The 17790-nt window shown below is 48.4% G+C and overlaps 1 protein-coding gene across 3 annotated transcripts; it reads right to left on the bottom strand.

Annotated features, from left to right (window-relative positions):
- Positions 1 to 3200: 3200 nt before the first annotated feature.
- On the bottom strand, positions 3201 to 14434 carry LOC779885 (pancreatic lipase-related protein 2). 3 transcript variants are annotated; one of them, XM_031905181.1, is made up of 14 exons: positions 14376 to 14434; positions 13974 to 14013; positions 13840 to 13888; positions 10327 to 10484; positions 9984 to 10100; positions 8755 to 8889; positions 8564 to 8672; positions 7509 to 7628; positions 7313 to 7432; positions 7071 to 7189; positions 5647 to 5773; positions 5375 to 5486; positions 3682 to 3831; positions 3201 to 3397 (listed from the first exon to the last, which is right to left on the bottom strand). In XM_031905181.1, exons 3-14 carry the CDS (start codon positions 13886 to 13888, stop codon positions 3307 to 3309), a joined length of 1407 nt encoding a protein of 468 aa, XP_031761041.1. In that variant the 5' UTR covers positions 13974 to 14013; positions 14376 to 14434; the 3' UTR covers positions 3201 to 3306. The 3 variants fall into 3 exon arrangements, with proteins under 3 accessions (XP_031761041.1, XP_017945497.1, NP_001072431.1); XM_018090008.2 differs by having other exon boundaries at positions 14351 to 14418; NM_001078963.1 differs by lacking the exon at positions 14376 to 14434 and having other exon boundaries at positions 3203 to 3397; positions 13974 to 14007.
- Between the last annotated feature and the right edge of the window lie 3356 nt (positions 14435 to 17790).

Genomic DNA, 17790 nt, shown 5'->3' with positions numbered 1-17790 from the left:
GGGAATAATGTTTTATTATAACCAGAGGCCCCTCCTTTCTCTGGGAAACGTCCCAATACACAATAAATTGGCCTTCGTACAAATTAAACTTCAAAACCTGTATAAAAATACAAATAAAAACTCATGTTCCTTTATATAATTGTGACGTCTCAGCGCGGCAGGACTGGCAGGGATACAAAGTAAATTCTCTTTAAATATCAGAAATACAGAATGTACAGCCAGGGAACCTGTGTAACGTATACCTGCCGTCTGTCATGTGATCTACTCTAGTAACAGGGTACTAATATCCTTATCATTTACAGTAGGGGGTACATTATCCCTTATAAAACATGAGTGATACTCAGAGTTCCCTGTATAACTCAGCCTGCAGCCTTGTGCCTTTATATGGGGGGCACAGAACCCCTCAGTGACTGCTAATATCCTTATCATTTACAGTAGGGGGTACATTATCCCTTATAATACATGAGTGATACTCAGAGTTCCCTGTATAACTCAGCCTGCAGCCTTGTGCCTTTATATGGGGGGCACAGAACCCCTCAGTGACTGCTAATATCCTTATCATTTACAGTAGGGGGTACATTATCCCTTATAATACATGAGTGATACTCAGAGTACCTATTGAGTGCTATTCTGATACCTACTGGGAGCTGCTATCTTGCTCCCTTCCCATTGTTCTGCTGATCGGCTGCTGGGGGTGAGGGGGCGGGGGTATCACTCCAACTTGCAGCGCAGCAGTAAAGTGTGCCTGAGTCTGAGCTTTCAGCCAGCGCTACACATTAGAACTGCTTTCAGCTAACCTATTGTTTCTCCTACTCCCATGTAACTGGAGGAGTCCCAAGCCGGACTTGGATTTCTTACTATTGAGTGCTATTCTGATACCTACTGGGAGCTGCTATCTTGCTCCCTTCCCATTGTTCTGCTGATTGGCTGCTGGGGGGGGGTGAGGGGGGGGATATCACTCCAACTTGCAGCGCAGCAGTAAAGTGTGCCTGAGTCTGAGCTTTCAGCCAGCGCTACACATTAGAACTGCTTTCAGCTAACCTATTGTTTCTCCTACTCCCATGTAACTGGAGGAGTCCCAAGCCGGACTTGGATTTCTTACTATTGAGTGCTATTCTGATACTACTGGGAGCTGCTATCTTGCTCCCTTCCCATTGTTCTGCTGATCGGCTGCTGGGGGTGAGGGGGGGGGGGATATCACTCCAACTTGCAGCTCAGCAGTAAAGTGTGCCTGAGTCTGAGCTTTCAGCCAGCGCTACACATTAGAACTGCTTTCAGCTAACCTATTGTTTCTCCTACTCCCATGTAACTGGAGGAGTCCCAAGCCGGACTTGGATTTCTTACTATTGAGTGCTATTCTGATACCTACTGGGAGCTGCTATCTTGCTCCCTTCCCATTGTTCTGCTGATCGGCTGCTGGGGGTGAGGGGGGGGGATATCACTCCAACTTGCAGCGCAGCAGTAAAGTGTGGCATCACTGGTATTTTATTGTTGGACTTTATACTTGCTTTTACTGTATTTGCTGCAAAAAAATAATTTTTTTTATTTGTTTATATCTCTCGTCCTACTCATCTGAACAGCCCATGGGAGACGCAGTAGGTCAGGTGTCACCCCCTACCAAGACCCCATATGTCGGGCAGGTTGTGGGGCATCAGGGCACATAGGGAAATGCAGGATCCCAGCAATGTTTGCCTTAAGGGCCCCAGTCACGTCCCGGGTCAGTAGCGGCCAATTGAGTGTTAGGAGTCAATAAACAGACCGGCAGTAAGTGCCATAAAATTTGGGAGTGACAGTTTGCTCTATTTAACCCCTGCAACACCCAAACCATCCCCCCAAGGTAAAATAAACCCGACAGGATTGTTTTCCCCCCCAACATGGATGGATACAGATCAGTTCCCATCAAGCACTTCATTAATACACAGTAAATGCAGTTATTATCATTACTGTTGCACTTGCAGCCCCGCTGCTGCTCCATAAGGATAAATGGGTGCTCCCCCTAGAGGTGAACGTAAGGATATACCTGGGAAATGTGATGTTACAGCTTTAATGTAACAGAATAAGGGGTTGTTTGTTTTGTAAGGATTCTCTCCTGCCCCCCAGGTACTGGGAAACTCTCAGTAACGATGCAGGGATTGGAGTGTTTGTTGTTTAATAACTGCCGGGGGTTATTGGCTCAGTAACACAGGTACAATATTACCCAGCAGCCCAGGTGTGTGATCTAATTACTTCTTAATTACCTCTTCCTCACCTCCCCTTAAGTAAACCTACTAGTCTGCCTCCTCCCTGGTTATTGTACATTAATCCCAATAACTTATACCTACTGAATTGTACAGCGGAATCCCTATGTGCCATAGTGTTATGGTATCTCTCTGTACAGGCTATGGGCAAACTTAGGGGGCTGTTCCTGCTGAATTGTGCTTGGTACAGGGGAATCCCTATGTGCCATAGTTTTATGGTATCTCTCTGTACAGGGTATGAGCAAACTTAGGGGGCTGTTCCTGCTGAATTGTGCTTAGTACAGGGGAATCCCTATGTGCCATAGTTTTATGGTATCTCTCTGTACAGGCTATGGGCAAACTTAGGGGGCTGTTCCTGCTGAATTGTGCTTAGTACAGGGGAATCCCTATGTGCCATAGTTTTATGGTATCTCTCTGTACAGGCTATGGGCAACTTAGGGGGCTGGTTCCTGCTGAATTGTGCTTAGTAACAGGGGAATCCCTATGTGCCATAGTTTTATGGTATCTCTCTGTACAGGCTATGGGCAAACTTAGGGGGCTGTTCCTGCTGAATTGTGCTTAGTACAGGGGAATCCCTATGTGCCAGTCCTAGAAACCCATTCTCTCTACTTGGGCCACACTGAGGGGACCGAGAGAATAACCAACCCCCTGCCTCTTATACACCGGGGAGTCACATGACATCATCCCATTTCTACCCCAGGGAGGCACATCCCCCCATCATGGGGTCACATACTGACTGGTCCCACCAGGGAAGCACCCCTACACCCAGAATGTGCCCCAAGTGGAAGGGGTGGAGTTTGGGTGCAAGTGGGTCGGTCTGTGTATAATGGGGCAAAAATAAGTTTGGGGGGGGGTTCTTACTCATGTTGGATCAGGGCTCCTCCTTTCTCTCCTGTTACCCCCATAAAAGATCTTAGTACTGTATGAATGACCCCGGATAGTAAAAGCGACCACATTAAAGGGTAACTTATGACATTATTTAATATATTATTATTACACATATATGTTATAACAACAAAGAGAATGGGGCGTCCCAGCTTGGGGGGGGTAAATGGGCGTGGCACGTGTATCACTGGTCTCTGGGTCCCGCCGCCCGGTTACACAGAGGGACAATCTGACCGGGTCCGACACTCGCTGCCCGGAAGCCACAGGAGTAATACCTGGAGGGGCACAAGAATCACTGTTTAATGCCCCGGCTGTGAGTCTGTGGAAGTGCAGTTGGGGCTATTTATTAAAGTAATAAAAGTAACTAGGTCTATTAACCCATAGCAACCAAACAGGCTCTCTTGTACTGAATAAATAGAATTAAAGGGGAAGTGCAGCTGTAGGTAGTGGGTTGGGCTCTAAGAGACCTATTAGCACAGGGCCATGTAATAAGTACAGATATAAATACAAAGGAGACTCCGTGTTGCTCAGTAGCGCCACCTCCTGTACTCGCACTTACCGGGTTCCGTCCCCCCCAAACTCCACTGTTACAGACTTGGCCTGTGCCTCATTTCTGCTGCTCCATATGAAATGCGCAGATACGAGGGGCCCCACCTTGGTCTCCGCATCAATGAAAGCCGTGTGTGTTTGTTTGGGTTGGATCCGTCCACTTTGTGCAAAGGAAACAGAGAGGGAATGATATTAAATATATTTATGTTTATGTCAGCAGGAACAGCCCCCTACGTTTTCTCATAGCCTGTACAGAGAGATACCATAAAACTATGGCACATAGGGATTCCCCTGTACTAAGCACAATTCAGCAGGAACAGCCCCCTAAGTTTGCCCATAGCCTGTACAGAGAGATACCATAACACTATGGCACATAGGGATTCCCCTGTACTAAGCACAATTCAGCAGGAACAGCCCCCTAAGTTTGCCCATAGCCTGTAACAGAGAGATACCATAACACTATGGCACATAGGGATTCCCCTGTACTAAGCCACAATTCAGCAAGAACAGCCTCCCTAAGTTTTGCTCATAGCCTGTACAGAGAGATATCCATAAAACTATGGCACATAGGGATTCCCCTGTACTAAGCACCCATTCAGCAGGAACAGCCCCCTACGTTTCTCATAGCCTGTACAGAGAGATACCATAAAACTATGGCACATAGGGATTCCCCTGTACTAAGCACAATTCAGCAGAAACAGCCCCTAAGTTTGCTCATAGCCTGTACAGAGAGATACCATAAAACTATGGCACATAGGGATTCCCTGTACTAAGCACAATTCAGCAGGAACAGCCCCCCTAAGTTTGCCCAGAGCCTGTACAGAGAGATACCATAAAACTATGGCACATAGGGATTCCTCTGTACTAAGCACAATTCAGCAGGACAGCCCCCTAAGTTTGCCCAGAGCCTGTACAGAGAGATACCATAAAACTATGGCACATAGGGATTCCCCTGTACTAAGCACAATTCAGCAGGAACCAGCCCCCTAAGTTTGCTCATAGCCTGTACAGAGAGATACCATAAACCTATGGCACATAGGGATTCCCCTGTACTAAGCACAATTCAGCAGGAACAGCCCCCTAAGTTTGCTCATAGCCTGTACAGAGAGATACCATAAAACTATGGCACATAGGGATTCCCCCTGTACTAAGCACAATTCAGCAGGAACAGCCCCCTAAGTTTGCCCATAGCCTGTACAGAGAGATACCATAAAACTATGGCACATAGGGATTCCCCTGTACTAAGCACAATTCAGCAGGAACAGCCCCCTAAGTTTGCCCATAGCCTGTACAGAGAGATACCATAAAACTATGGCACATAGGGATTCCCCTGTACTAAGCACAATTCAGCAGGAACAGCCCCCTAAGTTTGCTCATAGCCTGTACAGAGAGATACCATAAAACTATGGCACATAGGGATTCCCCTGTACTAAGCACAATTCAGCAGGAACAGCCCCTAAGTTTGCCCATAGCCTGTACAGAGAGATACCATAAAACTATGGCACATAGGGATTCCCCTGTACTAAGCACAATTCAGCAGGAACAGCCCCCTAAGTTTGCTCATAGCCTGTACAGAGATACCATAAAACTATGGCACATAGGGATTCCCCTGTACTAAGCACAATTCAGCAGGAACAGCCCCCTAAGTCTGATGGCCAATCCCTCCATTACAGTCTGTACAGCACACTTACAGTTATATTTACCTATAAATATCATGCATTTTGGTTTTTCCATTGAGCCCAAGCAAAGACAGCCAGACCGATCCCAGGACAGACACTGGGACAGAGATATGGACCGTCACCTTGTATCGCCAGCCTGCGCCAACATAACACGGATTAGTTACACAGTAGCAGAGGCTGACAAAAGACACATTGCTATATGGTTCAGTTGGGGGTTCAATGTTATCACGTTAAATGCCCCAGTCACTACCTCTTATCTCTCAAGATTGAAAATATAATTGGCTGTAGAGACTTACGAGCGAAGGGCGGCGAATCTCCAGTATTCAAGTAATAGGTCTGGCTGCTCGGCGTGGCACCGCTATATAGATCCGCATAGTGCCCCATTACTGGGCATTCATTGGCCGGGCACGGGAACCCCGCTCCCTGGGGAGAGAAGGGCTGTTACCCCAATGTTTCTATATATCTGTAACCTTGTTATGGGCTAAGGGGGCCCAGCCTGAAGGCCAGTTAGGGGGGGATTTGGGGTGAGTGCTTATTTGTGCCCTGGGTACCCCTGGAACTATAGCGGGGTGACTGTTACCCCAATGTTTCTATATATCTGTAACCTTGTTATGGGCTAAGGGGGCCCAGCCTGAAGGCCAGTTAGGGGGGGATTTGGGGTGAGTGCTTATTTGTGCCCTGGGTACCCCTGGAACTATAGCGGGGTGACTGTTACCCCAATGTTTCTATATATCTGTAACCTTGTTATGGGCTAAGGGGGCCCAGCCTGAAGGCCAGTTTAGGGGGGGATTTGGGCTGAGTGCTTATTTGTGCCCTGGGTACCCCTGGAACTATAGCGGGGTGACTGTTACCCCCAATGTTTCTATATATCTGTAACCTTGTTATGGGCTAAGGGGCCCAGCCTGAAGGCCAGTTAGGGGGGGATTTGGGCTGAGTGCTTATTTGTGCCCTGGGTACCCCTGGAACTATAGCGGGGTGACTGTTACCCCAATGTTTCTATATATCTGTAACCTTGTTATGGGCTAAGGGGGCCCAGCCTGAAGGCCAGTTAAGGGGGGGATTTGGGGTGAGTGCTTATTTGTGCCCTGGGTACCCCTGGAACTATAGTGGGGTGACTGTTACCCCAATGTTTCTATATATCTGTAACCTTGTTATGGGCTAAGGGGGCCCAGCCTGAAGGCCAGTTAGGGGGGGATTTGGGGTGAGTGCATATTTGTGCCCTGGGTACCCCTGGAACTATAGCGGGGTGACTGTTACCCCAATGTTTCTATATATCTGTAACCTTGTTATGGGCTAAGGGGGCCCAGCCTGAAGGCCAGTTAGGGGGGGATTTGGGGTGAGTGCTTATTTGTGCCTGGGTACCCCTGGAACTATAGCAGGGTGACTGTTACCGCCCATGTTTCTATATATCTGTAACCTGTTATGGGCTAAGGGGGCCCAGCCTGAAGGCCAGTTAGGGGGGGATTTGGGGTGAGTGCTTATTTGTGCCCTGGGTACCCCTGGAACTATAGCAGGGTGACTGTTACCCCAATGTTTCTATATATCTGTAACCTTGTTATGGGCTAAGGGGGCCCAGCCTGAGGGCCAGTTAGGGGGGGATTTGGGGTGACATACTATTACATATTTACCTGCTTATATTTCCATTACAGAGATATAAAGGGATAATGGAACCATTAATACAGGGGGGGGGGTTATTAAAGGGAAATGCCTGGGTATTTACGGATGAGAAGGACTCGTATGAGGCTGCAGGGAATCCGGTGAAGCCGCTGGGAGTAGTGATGCTCTCCATGTAGTACCTGTAACTCCGGAGATGATTACAGACCAGATCGTCATGTTTCCCTGGGAGATTGGGAAACAATTATATTAGATGTGTCTCCCCCCTGAGCCCCACCGGGATGTATCAGCGCAATCTGACAGAATGTACAGAACTGAGTATAAGGGATGGTTCCGTGAGTCACTTACCTTGGAAAGCGATAAAAATGTCAGAAATGTTATATTCCTCTTTCTGTTTGCACCCCGGCATCTGTATTCCTCCATTGGGAAAGAAGTCCAGGTGGCCACTTAACTGGCCCGTTCCCAGCCCTACAAAATACAGAATTTCTATTGCAAGAGAAAATATTCCCACGCGGGGGGCTCAGGGTAATGGCCAATGGCGCACCTAGACTGGGAATGAATGGGGCGGAGTCTGTGTGAATGACATCAACCAATGTGGCATCTGATGGATCCAATCTCACCTCCTCTGGGGTATCCTGGAAATAGGGCTGAGCGGGGTCCAATCCTGGTGAGACAAGAAGCAATGGGCACAGTGGTTCCGTCTAGAACAGCGGTTCTCAACTTGTGGGTCGGGGCCCCTTTGGGGGTGGAACGACCCTTTCACAGGGGTCGCCTAAGACCATCGGAAAACACATATTTCCGATGGCCTTAGGAATCATTTTATGGTTGGGGGTCACCACAACATGAGGAACTGTATTAAAGAGTCGCGGCATTAGGAAGGTTGAGAACCACTGCTCTAGAACCTTAATAAACTTAAATAAACTCACAGCAGGTTGGGAAAGTGAACATTTTATATCAGCGCTGCCCAACCTGTGCCCCTTTACAGTGCAGCCCACAGCCCCCCCTGTACCCCGAGTTCAGAGGCAGATAAAGGCCAATAGCTTAAACTGATCTGTCATCATCCTTGGTTGTTGGAAAGTATTTATATTTATATATCTAGCGGCCATTTTGCTTTAACTTTCCCTCCATATGGAACGTCCCAATCAGGGGAAGGGCAGAGAAGACAGTTGCTACCAATTGGGAATCTAATGCCAGTATAAGACAGCCAATGAGAAAGCAGTATGGGCACAGCTCTTGATGACACCCAATTTAACCATTCTCCTATGATATCATTTATACAGGGTGCAGGACCAAGCGTTGTTCCGTCCTTTGGGAGAGGGGCCAAAACAGTGCAAAGGGGCAAAGAACTATAATACTTGCTCATTACTGGGTCAGGGATGTTGGCAGGGAAGCACTGAGCCCCATTGTTATTGTTCTTTTGCCTCTTTTTCTTCCCCTTTATCAGCAGTTTAGATCAAGGGGTTCATGTTGGGCCTCAACTCCATTTACTTCCCCTTTAAAGAAACAGTACTGTATATGGGAGCAGCTGATTGGCTCTATACAGGCCCCATGATCACACTGGTTCTGTTCCTAGAAGGTAAGTGATTGGGTGGCACCTACCTGTGATTCGGCCAATGCCGGGCATCCTCTTCCCCGCCTCCCCAGCCGCGTGCGCCCCTAGGCTGTGCCCAATTACATGCACAAGGGACGGAGAGTACCCCAAATCATCCTGTAGAAATAATTCCCGATATATAATGAATCTGTATATTTATTTGCCGGTAGGAATAAACCCCAGAGTTTCCATTTCCTACCCGGAGAGTCTTAACCAAATCTGCCACTTCTGCCCCGACGACACGGACGTTATTAGCGGCCTGAACATAATCAGTGTGTGACCCGTCGCTCCAGTCTGTGCTCAAACAGTTAATGTCCTCCACACTTAGCATTGCCTGCAATACACAATATTAATTCCATTGGTTCCAACAAGGCCCATTGCTGGTAAAGGATAGCAATTAAAGGGGAAGTAAACACCTATATGCAAACTGCACTGTAGGCACCTCTTCCCTTAAGCTCCACCCATAGGTGTGGGCCCTTGGGCGCCGATATAGACATATGACCCAGTTTCCTGGTGCTGATTGGCTTCCATTATGCACGTTCCTGCTTGGCATTAAGTGCCAGGGGAAGGACTGACTGCCAGCCCTGCGGTGCTCCTTTTACTGATTGGGTAGGCAGGAGCAGGCCTTTCTGGGGAGTTTGGGGGGTTCTACAGGGGCCCCATAGTTGGGGGGGGCTCTACAGGGGCCCCATAGTTGGGGGGGGGCTCTACAGGGGCCCCATAGTTGGGGGGGGCTCTACAGGGGCCCAATAGTTGGGGGGGGGCTCTACAGGGGCCCCATAGTTGGGGCAGGCAGGGGGGCTCTACAGGGGCCCCATAGTTGGAGGGGGGCTCTACAGGGGCCCCATAGTTGGAGGGGGGCTCTACAGGGGCCCCATAGTTGGAGGGGGGCTCTACAGGGGCCCCATAGTTGGAGGGGGGCTCTACAGGGGCCCCATAGTTGGAGGGGGGCTCTACAGGGGCCCCATAGTTGGAGGGGGGGCTCTACAGGGGCCCCATAGTTGGAGGGGGGGCTCTACAGGGGCCCCATAGTTGGAGGGGGGGCTCTACAGGGGCCCCATAGTTGGAAGGGGGGCTCTACAGGGGCCCCATAGTTGGAGGGGGGCTCTACAGGGGCCGCCATAGTTGGAGGGGGGCTCTACAGGGGCCCCATAGTTGGAGGGGGGGCTCTACAGGGGCCCCATAGTTGGAGGGGGGCTCTACAGGGGCCCCATAGTTGGAGGGGGGGCTCTACAGGGGCCCCATAGTTGGAGGGGGGGCTCTACAGGGGCCCCATAGTTGGAGGGGGGGCTCTACAGGGGCCCCATAGTTGGAGGGGGGCTCTACAGGGGCCCCATAGTTGGAGGGGGGGCTCTACAGGGGCCCCATAGTTGGAGGGGGGGCTCTACAGGGGCCCCATAGTTTAAGCTGAGCAATGAGGGCCCTTACGTTACACATGTCCGGTACCCAGCCCTCGGTTCCCACGTCAATGAATCCGTGTATAATAAACCGGGTTTTCCTGGTCGTTTGAAAATACGAGTCCGATATTGTAGAGGAATTTATCTCCTGGGGGAACAAAACAGACAACAAAATACAAATATCAGTTATAATTATATTTATAACGGGGAAGTATCACCTCATCAGATGTGCGGTGCTGCCATGTTGCAACTTGCCCTGATGGGGCTGCAGAACCGCATCTTACCGGGTTTGCTTTGGGGCAAAATCATATCTGTGGGACCAGTCACATAAAGTCGAGAGACTCTAATAATAAAGGAGACACTTGGACACTTACCTGGAAGTGATCTGCATTGTCCCTGGTAAAGAGCAGAAAACGAGTATTGACCATTTTTGGGGACCATGGGAGTCCCCCCTCTGGCCTCTCTCTAGTTCCAGCCCACGGGAACCCGACTGGGAAACAGCCGACCTCTTCATAGCAGATTTCCTCTAATCCTGCAAAATGGACACAGGCATCGCCATTCTATTGGGCTTAGTTACTAGGGCCCTGCCGGGATCTATGGGAGACTTGTGCTTAGTAACTAGGGCCCTGCAGGGATCTATGGGAGACTTGTGGTTGGTTACTAGGGCCCTGCAGGGATCTATGGGAGACTTGTGGTTGGTTACTAGGGCCCTGCAGAGATCTATGGGAGACTTGTGCTTAGTTACTAGGGCCCTGCAGGGATCTATGGGAGACTTGTGCTTAGTTACTAGGGCCCTGCAGGGATCTATGGGAGACTTGTGCTTAGTTACTAGGGCCCTGCAGGGATCTATGGGAGACTTGTGCTTAGTTACTAGGGCCCTGCAGGGATCTATGGGAGACTTGTGCTTGATTACTAGGGCCCTGCAGGGATCTATGGGAGACTTGTGGTTGGTTACTAGGGCCCTGCAGGGATCTATGGGAGACTTGTGGTTGGTTACTAGGGCCCTGCAGGGATCTATGGGAGACTTGTGGCTTGGTTACTAGGGCCCTGCAGGGATCTATGGGAGACTTGTGGTTGGTTACTAGGGCCCTGCAGGGATCTATGGGAGACTTGTGGTTGGTTACTAGGGCCCTGCAGGGATCTATGGGAGACTTGTGGTTGGTTACTAGGGCCCTGCAGGGATCTATGGGAGACTTGTGCTTAGTTACTAGGGCCCTGCAGGGATCTATGGGAGACTTGTGCTTAGTTACTAGGGCCCTGCAGGGATCTATGGGAGACTTGTGCTTAGTTACTAGGGCCCTGCAGGGATCTATGGGAGACTTGTGCTTGATTACTAGGGCCCTGCAGGGATCTATGGGAGACTTGTGGTTGGTTACTAGGGCCCTGCAGGGGATCTATGGGGAGACTTGTGGTTGGTTACTAGGGCCCTGCAGGGGATCTATGGGAGACTTGTGGTTGGTTACTAGGGGCCCTGCAGGGGGTCTATGGGAGACTTGTGGTTGGTTACTAGGGCCCTGCAGGGGATCTATGGGAGACTTGTGGTTGGTTACTAGGGCCCTGCAGGGATCTATGGGAGACTTGTGGTTGGTTACTAGGGCCCTGCAGGGATCTATGGGAGACTTGTGCTTAGTTACTAGGGCCCTGCAGGGATCTATGGGAGACTTGTGCTTAGTTACTAGGGCCCTGCAGGGATCTATGGGAGACTTGTGCTTAGTTACTAGGGCCGTGCAGGGATCTATGGGAGACTTGTGCTTAGTTACTAGGGCCCTGCAGGGATCTATGGGAGACTTGTGCTTGATTACTAGGGCCCTGCAGGGATCTATGGGAGACTTGTGGTTGGTTACTAGGGCCCTGCAGGGATCTATGGGAGACTTGTGGTTGGTTACTAGGGCCCTGCAAGGGATCTATGGGAGACTTGTGGCTTGGTTACTAGGCCCTGCAGGATCTATGGGAGACTTGTGGTTGTTACTAGGGCCCTGCAGGGATCTATGGGAGACTTGTGGTTGGTTACTAGGGCCTGCAGGGATCTATGGGAGACTTGTGCTTGGTTACTAGGGCCCTGCAGGGATCTATGGGAGACTTGTGCTTAGTTACTAGGGCCCTGCAGGGATCTATGGGAGACTTGTGCTTAGTTTACTAGGGCCTTGGATCTATGGGAGACTTGTGCTTAGTTACTAGGGCCCTGCAGGATTATGGGAGATTGACCCTAGGGCCCTGCAGGGATCTATGGGAGACTTGTGCTTGGTTACTAGGGCCCTGCAGGGATCTATGGGAGACTTGTGGTTGGTTACTAGGGCCCTGCAGGATCTATGGGAGACTTGTGGTTGGTTACTAGGCCCTGCAGGGATCTATGGGAGACTTGTGCTTAGTACTAGGGCCCTGCAGGATCTATGGGAGACTTGTGGTTGGTTACTAGGGCCCTGCAGGGATCTATGGAGATCTGCAGGGATCTATGGGAGATTACTAGGGCCCTGCAGGGATCTATGGGAGACTTGTGGTTGGTTACTAGGGCCCTGCAGGGGATCTATGGGAGACTGTGGTTGGTTACTAGGCCCTGCTTGGTTACTAGGGCCCTGCAGGGATCTATGGAGACTTGTGGTTGGTTACTAGGTGCCTGGTTACTAGGGCCCTGCAGGGATCTATGGGAGACTTGTGCTTAGTTACTAGGGCCCTGCAGGATCTACTTGTTGGTTACTAGGGCCCTGCAGGGATCTATGGGAGACTTTTGCTTGGTTACTAGGGCCCTGCAGGGATCTATGGGAGACTTGGGGTTGGTTACTAGGGCCCTGCAGGGATCTATGGGAGACTTGGGGTTGGTATGAAGGGGCCACCTCTTCGCTCTGTGTTTTAAAGCTTCAGAGCTCAGTGTTTTACTTTATTCATCTCTAAAATATCCACGAAACTTGAGGGGTGATGGGACCCCTGAGGTGAAACTCTATGGAACCTCTATAGAACTTTAAAATGCATCAGAGAAAAGAAAGAAATACTGTATATCAGCTAGAAGGGCTACAAGATGTTCATTGATATGAAAATCCCACCAGGAGAGGAATGTATCTGTACAGGTATGGGATCCCTTATCCAGAAACCCATTATCCAGAAAGCTCCAAATTACGGGAAGGCCATCTCCCATAGACTCTATTTTAATCAAATAATTCAGTTTTTTAAAATTGATTTCCTTTTTCTCTGTAATAATAAAACAGTACCTGTACTTGATCCCAACTAAGATATAATTACCCCTTATTGGGGCAGAACAGCCCTATTGGGTTTATTTAATGGTTAAATGATTCCCTTTTCTCTGTAATAATAAAACAGTACCTGTACTTGATCCCAACTAAGATATAATTACCCCTTATTGGGGCAGAACAGCCCTATTGGGTTTATTTCATGGTTAAATGATTCCCTTTTCTCTGTAATAATAAAACAGTACCTGTACTTGATCCCAACTAAGATATAATTACCCCTTATTGGGGCAGAACAGCCCTATTGGGTTTATTTCATGGTTAAATGATTCCCTTTTCTCTGTAATAATAAAACAGTACCTGTACTTGATCCCAACTAAGATATAATTACCCCTTATTGGGGCAGAACAGCCCTATTGGGATATATTATGCTTAAATAATTTAGTAGACTTAAAGTATAGAGATCCAAATTACAGAAAGATCCCTTATCCAGAAGACCACAGGTCCCGAGCATTCTGGATAACAGGTCCCATACCTGTACATTGATGCAGTTCTTTCCCAGAAGGTTCCATAGCCCCCTATTATATAATCTGATTGTTAGTTTATGGGCCAAACCATCACATCAGCCTGAACTGGTCCAATCACGTTAAACATCTCGTGCTGATTGGCCGTTACTCTGTGCCGCTGGTTTCAGCCGTTATCTCTTACCTTGTACAGACGGTAACAAAAAGGAGATTAGTCCCAAAACATAAAACATCTGAAATGAGAGAAAAGCCAAATTATAAGCAGAACTCCATGAAGTCTCATAGAAACTGCTGCAGAATGTTCTAGAAGTAAATTACCTGGCTCTGGGCTCCCAGCGGGGCTGCAGGAAACTTCCGGCTTTTTTGGAACAAACAAAGCAAAGTATGAAATCAGTTTAAAGAGGTTTAAAGGGAAAGGCGTAACCCAACTTCCAAGCAACTAGGCTAATAAACCCCCCGTATTGGATTGGGTCGATCATGTGACGTTATGTAACGGAAACTACAGCGGTTGAAGGAAACCTGTAGCCCCTGTGATGTTTGGGGGGCACTATTTTGGGGGTGCAGCACCAACGCCGGTCACTTCAAACAGAAAATAGTCCGTTTATTGTAGCAAAAAGGGCAAACTAAAGTCCCACCTTACAGAGTTGGTAACGTAGCAACGGCCCAAACCAATAAATGGCGCTGACTGTACCCACCAATAAGGAGGCAGCTTAAACCCACCGCTTTGTCTCCCACGTGCAGCTCCACTTCCACACACTCCGCCCCTTTTCCTTCCTTAAATCCCCTTGGCTGTGCAGCCCACGCCCACCCGCAAGTTAACCCTATGTTGGGTCTTCTAAAGGGGCTCAGAACGTAAACAATGGGGATATAAACCTGCCATGCAGGATACAGTATATCCCCTCAGACTTGTACCCCCAAACAATGTAGGTCTCTATACAAATATATCCCATAAACAGCTCATATGTGAAACCCTGCTTCATATAAATAAACCATTTTCATATAAATATACTTGTTTAGCAGTATGTGCCATTGGGTAATCCTAAATAGGAAACGGCCATTTTAAGTACTAAGGGCCGCCCCCTGGGATCATAGGAGTCACAGTGCACACAAACAAGCCAAGGCACACATACATGCTAGGCCCCATCAGCCAATGAATGGGCAGAGTTCTGCCTTTTGCTCCCACACTACTTCCTGTTACAGTTAGAGCTGCTTCACTTCCTGTCAGCTGATCTCTGAGGGAACACACAGCCCATCACTAAATGGCGGCTCAAGGGAAAGGCTGTAAAAGGGCAATATTTACTGATATATATATTCCAGTTTGGGGAGATTCTTTAATAGGCCACTTAATATAATATAAACTGTCTGTTGGTTACGTATTCATTCTGGGGGTGTAAAACACCACAGTTGCTGCCCCAGGGGCCCCCTCACCCTCCAAGGGCCCCCTGAATGAGTTCCCAGATGCCCCGTGTGTTTCTAGCTAAGTTATTCATTCCCCTTGTGAGCGTCGAATGAGAGAACTGAGACTGGAGGAAGACGAAGACGAATGGAAGAAACATGACATTAAAGGCAAAGTTTACCTCAAAATGAGCCTTTAGTACCCTGCTGATGCGCTGATACAATTTGCAAGTTTTTAACATTTTTGCATTTAGTTCAAGCAGCTCTCTAGTTTGGAATTTCAGCATCTAGTTGCTAGGGTCTAACTTACCCTGGCAACCAGGCAGTGCTTTGAATGAGAGACTGGAAGAGGTCTGTACAGAAAGGTAAGTAATAAATAGTAACAACTGGTTTCATTAAAGGGGAACTTTCCCTCTAACACAGGGACTGAAGGGAGTGATGAGACATAATATAATGGCGCTGTGCAGTAAGTAAGGGCAGATAACAGGGATGGGGTAAGTGAGAGCCCTACAAATACCCTGATACAGTTGGTCTTTTTTTTTTTTTGCTGTCTCTTTAATACTTTGTAACTTTAACTGGTTGCTACCTGGTTACAGCCCTAGTAACCAGGCAGTGGCTTAAATAGCATGAAAAGAACACGGGAAGGTCTGAAAAAGCAACAAAAATAATGATACAAAATAATAAGAATTAGAAGTAGAATTTAGTCTCATAATCATCTCATTTCTGACGTTTGTTGTCATTTGCCCTTTGTAATATCAGTTAAACAGGAGCCAATTGGGGGGTAAATGCATCGAAACCCCCCAAAATGTCATTCTGGGGTACATTTTCCCTTTGCTGAAATCTCTCCATTAGTTAAAGGGGAAGTTGACCATTGCAAAACCTATATTTTTTAATCAGTATTCCACAGATAATCACTTTTTTTTCCAGTTGCTTTGGATGCAGCTCTTTGTAACTAATGATTTTTTTATTATTTGCGGTTTTGGAATTATTTTGATTTTTGTTAAGCAGCTCTCTAGTCTTGAATTTCGGCAGCTGTCTGGTTGCTAGGGTCTAATTTAACCTAGCAACCGGGCAGTGGTTTGAAAGAAAGAGGGCCTAAATAGAAGGATAAGTAATACAAAGTATCAGTAACAATTAAACTGAAACCTCACAGAGCAATAGGTTTTGGGTTGTTATTTGAAAACTGGAAAGAGCCCCCCCCCCCCCCGGTTGTGCCGACACAGACAAATACAAACAGCCCTTATGTGATAAATAACAACCTACCTGTTAGTGATCCCACAGCAGCTCCTGGGTAATGGCTTCCCCCCTGCCTGAAGTTCAATATTAAATACCCGACATGTGGGAGGGGAAACTCACTGCATCCTCGGGAGGGGGGGGGATATATTGTAAATGTCAGATATTATCTCATTCCTTCCTTGTTCTGCGTCTCCCGTTATCTCTGCATCTCCCCAAACCCAACACAGGGAACAGGTCCCTGCGCTACAAGGAAAGTGGCCAAACAAGACTTGTGCCCCATAGAGAAGCGGTTCCCCATAGTCAGTCCATAATGTCTCTCAAGTTGCTGTCAGCCCTGACTTTGGATTTGCCCACATTCTGAGCCATTGCTGCCTGCCCTGACTTTGGATTTGCCCACATTCTGAGCCATTGCTGCCTGCCCTGACTTTGGATTTGCCCACATTCTGAGCCATTGCTGCCTGCCCTGACTTTGGATTTGCCCACATTCTGAGCCATTGCTGCCTGCCCTGACTTTGGATTTGCCCACATTCTGAGTCATTGCTGCCTGCCCTGACTTTGGATTTGCCCACATTCTGAGCCATTGCTGCCTGCCCTGACTTTGGATTTGCCCACATTCTGAGCCATTGCTGCCGGCCCTGACTTTGGATTTGTCCACATTCTGAGCCATTTCTGCCTGCCCTGACTTTGGATTTTCCCACATTCTGAACCATTGCTGCCTGCCCTGACTTTGGATTTTCCCATATTCTGAAACCATTGCTGCCTGCCCTGACTTTGGATTTTCCCACATTCTGAACCATTGCTGCCTGCCCTGACTTTGGATTTGTCCACATTCTGAGCCATTTCTGCCTGCCCTGACTTTGGATTTTCCCACATTCTGAACCATTGCTGCCTGCCCTGACTTTGGATTTTCCCATATTCTGAACCATTGCTGCCTGCCCTGACTTTGGATTTTCCCACATTCTGAACCATTGCTGCCTGCCCTGACTTTGGATTTTCCCACATTCTAAACCATTGCTGCCTGCCCTGACTTTGGATTTGCCCACATTCTGAACCATTGCTGCCTGCCCTGGCTTTGATTTACCCACATTCTGAACCATTGCTGCCTGCCCTGACTTTGGATTTTCCCACATTCTGAACCATTGCTGCCTGCCCTGACTTTGGATTTTCCCACATTCTGAACCATTGCTGCCTGCCCTGACTTTGGATTTTCCCACATTCTGAACCATTGCTGCCTGCCCTGACTTTGGATTGTCCCACATTCTAAACCATTGCTGCCTGCCCTGACTTTGGATTTTCCCACATTCTGAACCATTGCTGCCTGCCCTGACTTTGGATTTTCCCACATTCTAAACCATTGCTGCCTGCCCTGACTTTGGATTTGCCCACATCTGAACCATTGCTGCCTGCCCTGGCTTTGATTTACCCACATTCTGAACCATTGCTGCCTGCCCCTGACTTTGGATTTTCCCACATTCTGAACCATTGCTGCCTGCCCTGACTTTGG

This window comes from Xenopus tropicalis, chromosome 7, assembly GCF_000004195.4.
Source record: "Xenopus tropicalis strain Nigerian chromosome 7, UCB_Xtro_10.0, whole genome shotgun sequence".
NCBI classification, from domain to species: domain Eukaryota; kingdom Metazoa; phylum Chordata; class Amphibia; order Anura; family Pipidae; genus Xenopus; species Xenopus tropicalis.
Note: the sequence above shows the minus strand (reverse complement) of the source record. Positions and strands in the feature narration are given on the sequence as shown.

What these genes read in the sequence shown, in the direction of transcription:
- LOC779885 (XM_031905181.1), bottom strand. Translation starts at nt 13,888, where the DNA reads ATGTTTTATGTTTTGGGACTAATCTCCTTTTTGTTACCGTCTGTACAA. An exon ending in TTTGTTACCGTCTGTACAAG is followed by an intron (nt 10,485 to 13,839) that starts GTAAGAGATAAC and finishes TCCATTTTGCAG; the next exon opens with GATTAGAGGAAATCTGCTAT. An exon ending in ATTTGGTTAAGACTCTCCGG is followed by an intron (nt 8,673 to 8,754) that starts GTAGGAAATGGA and finishes TTATTTCTACAG; the next exon opens with GATGATTTGGGGTACTCTCC.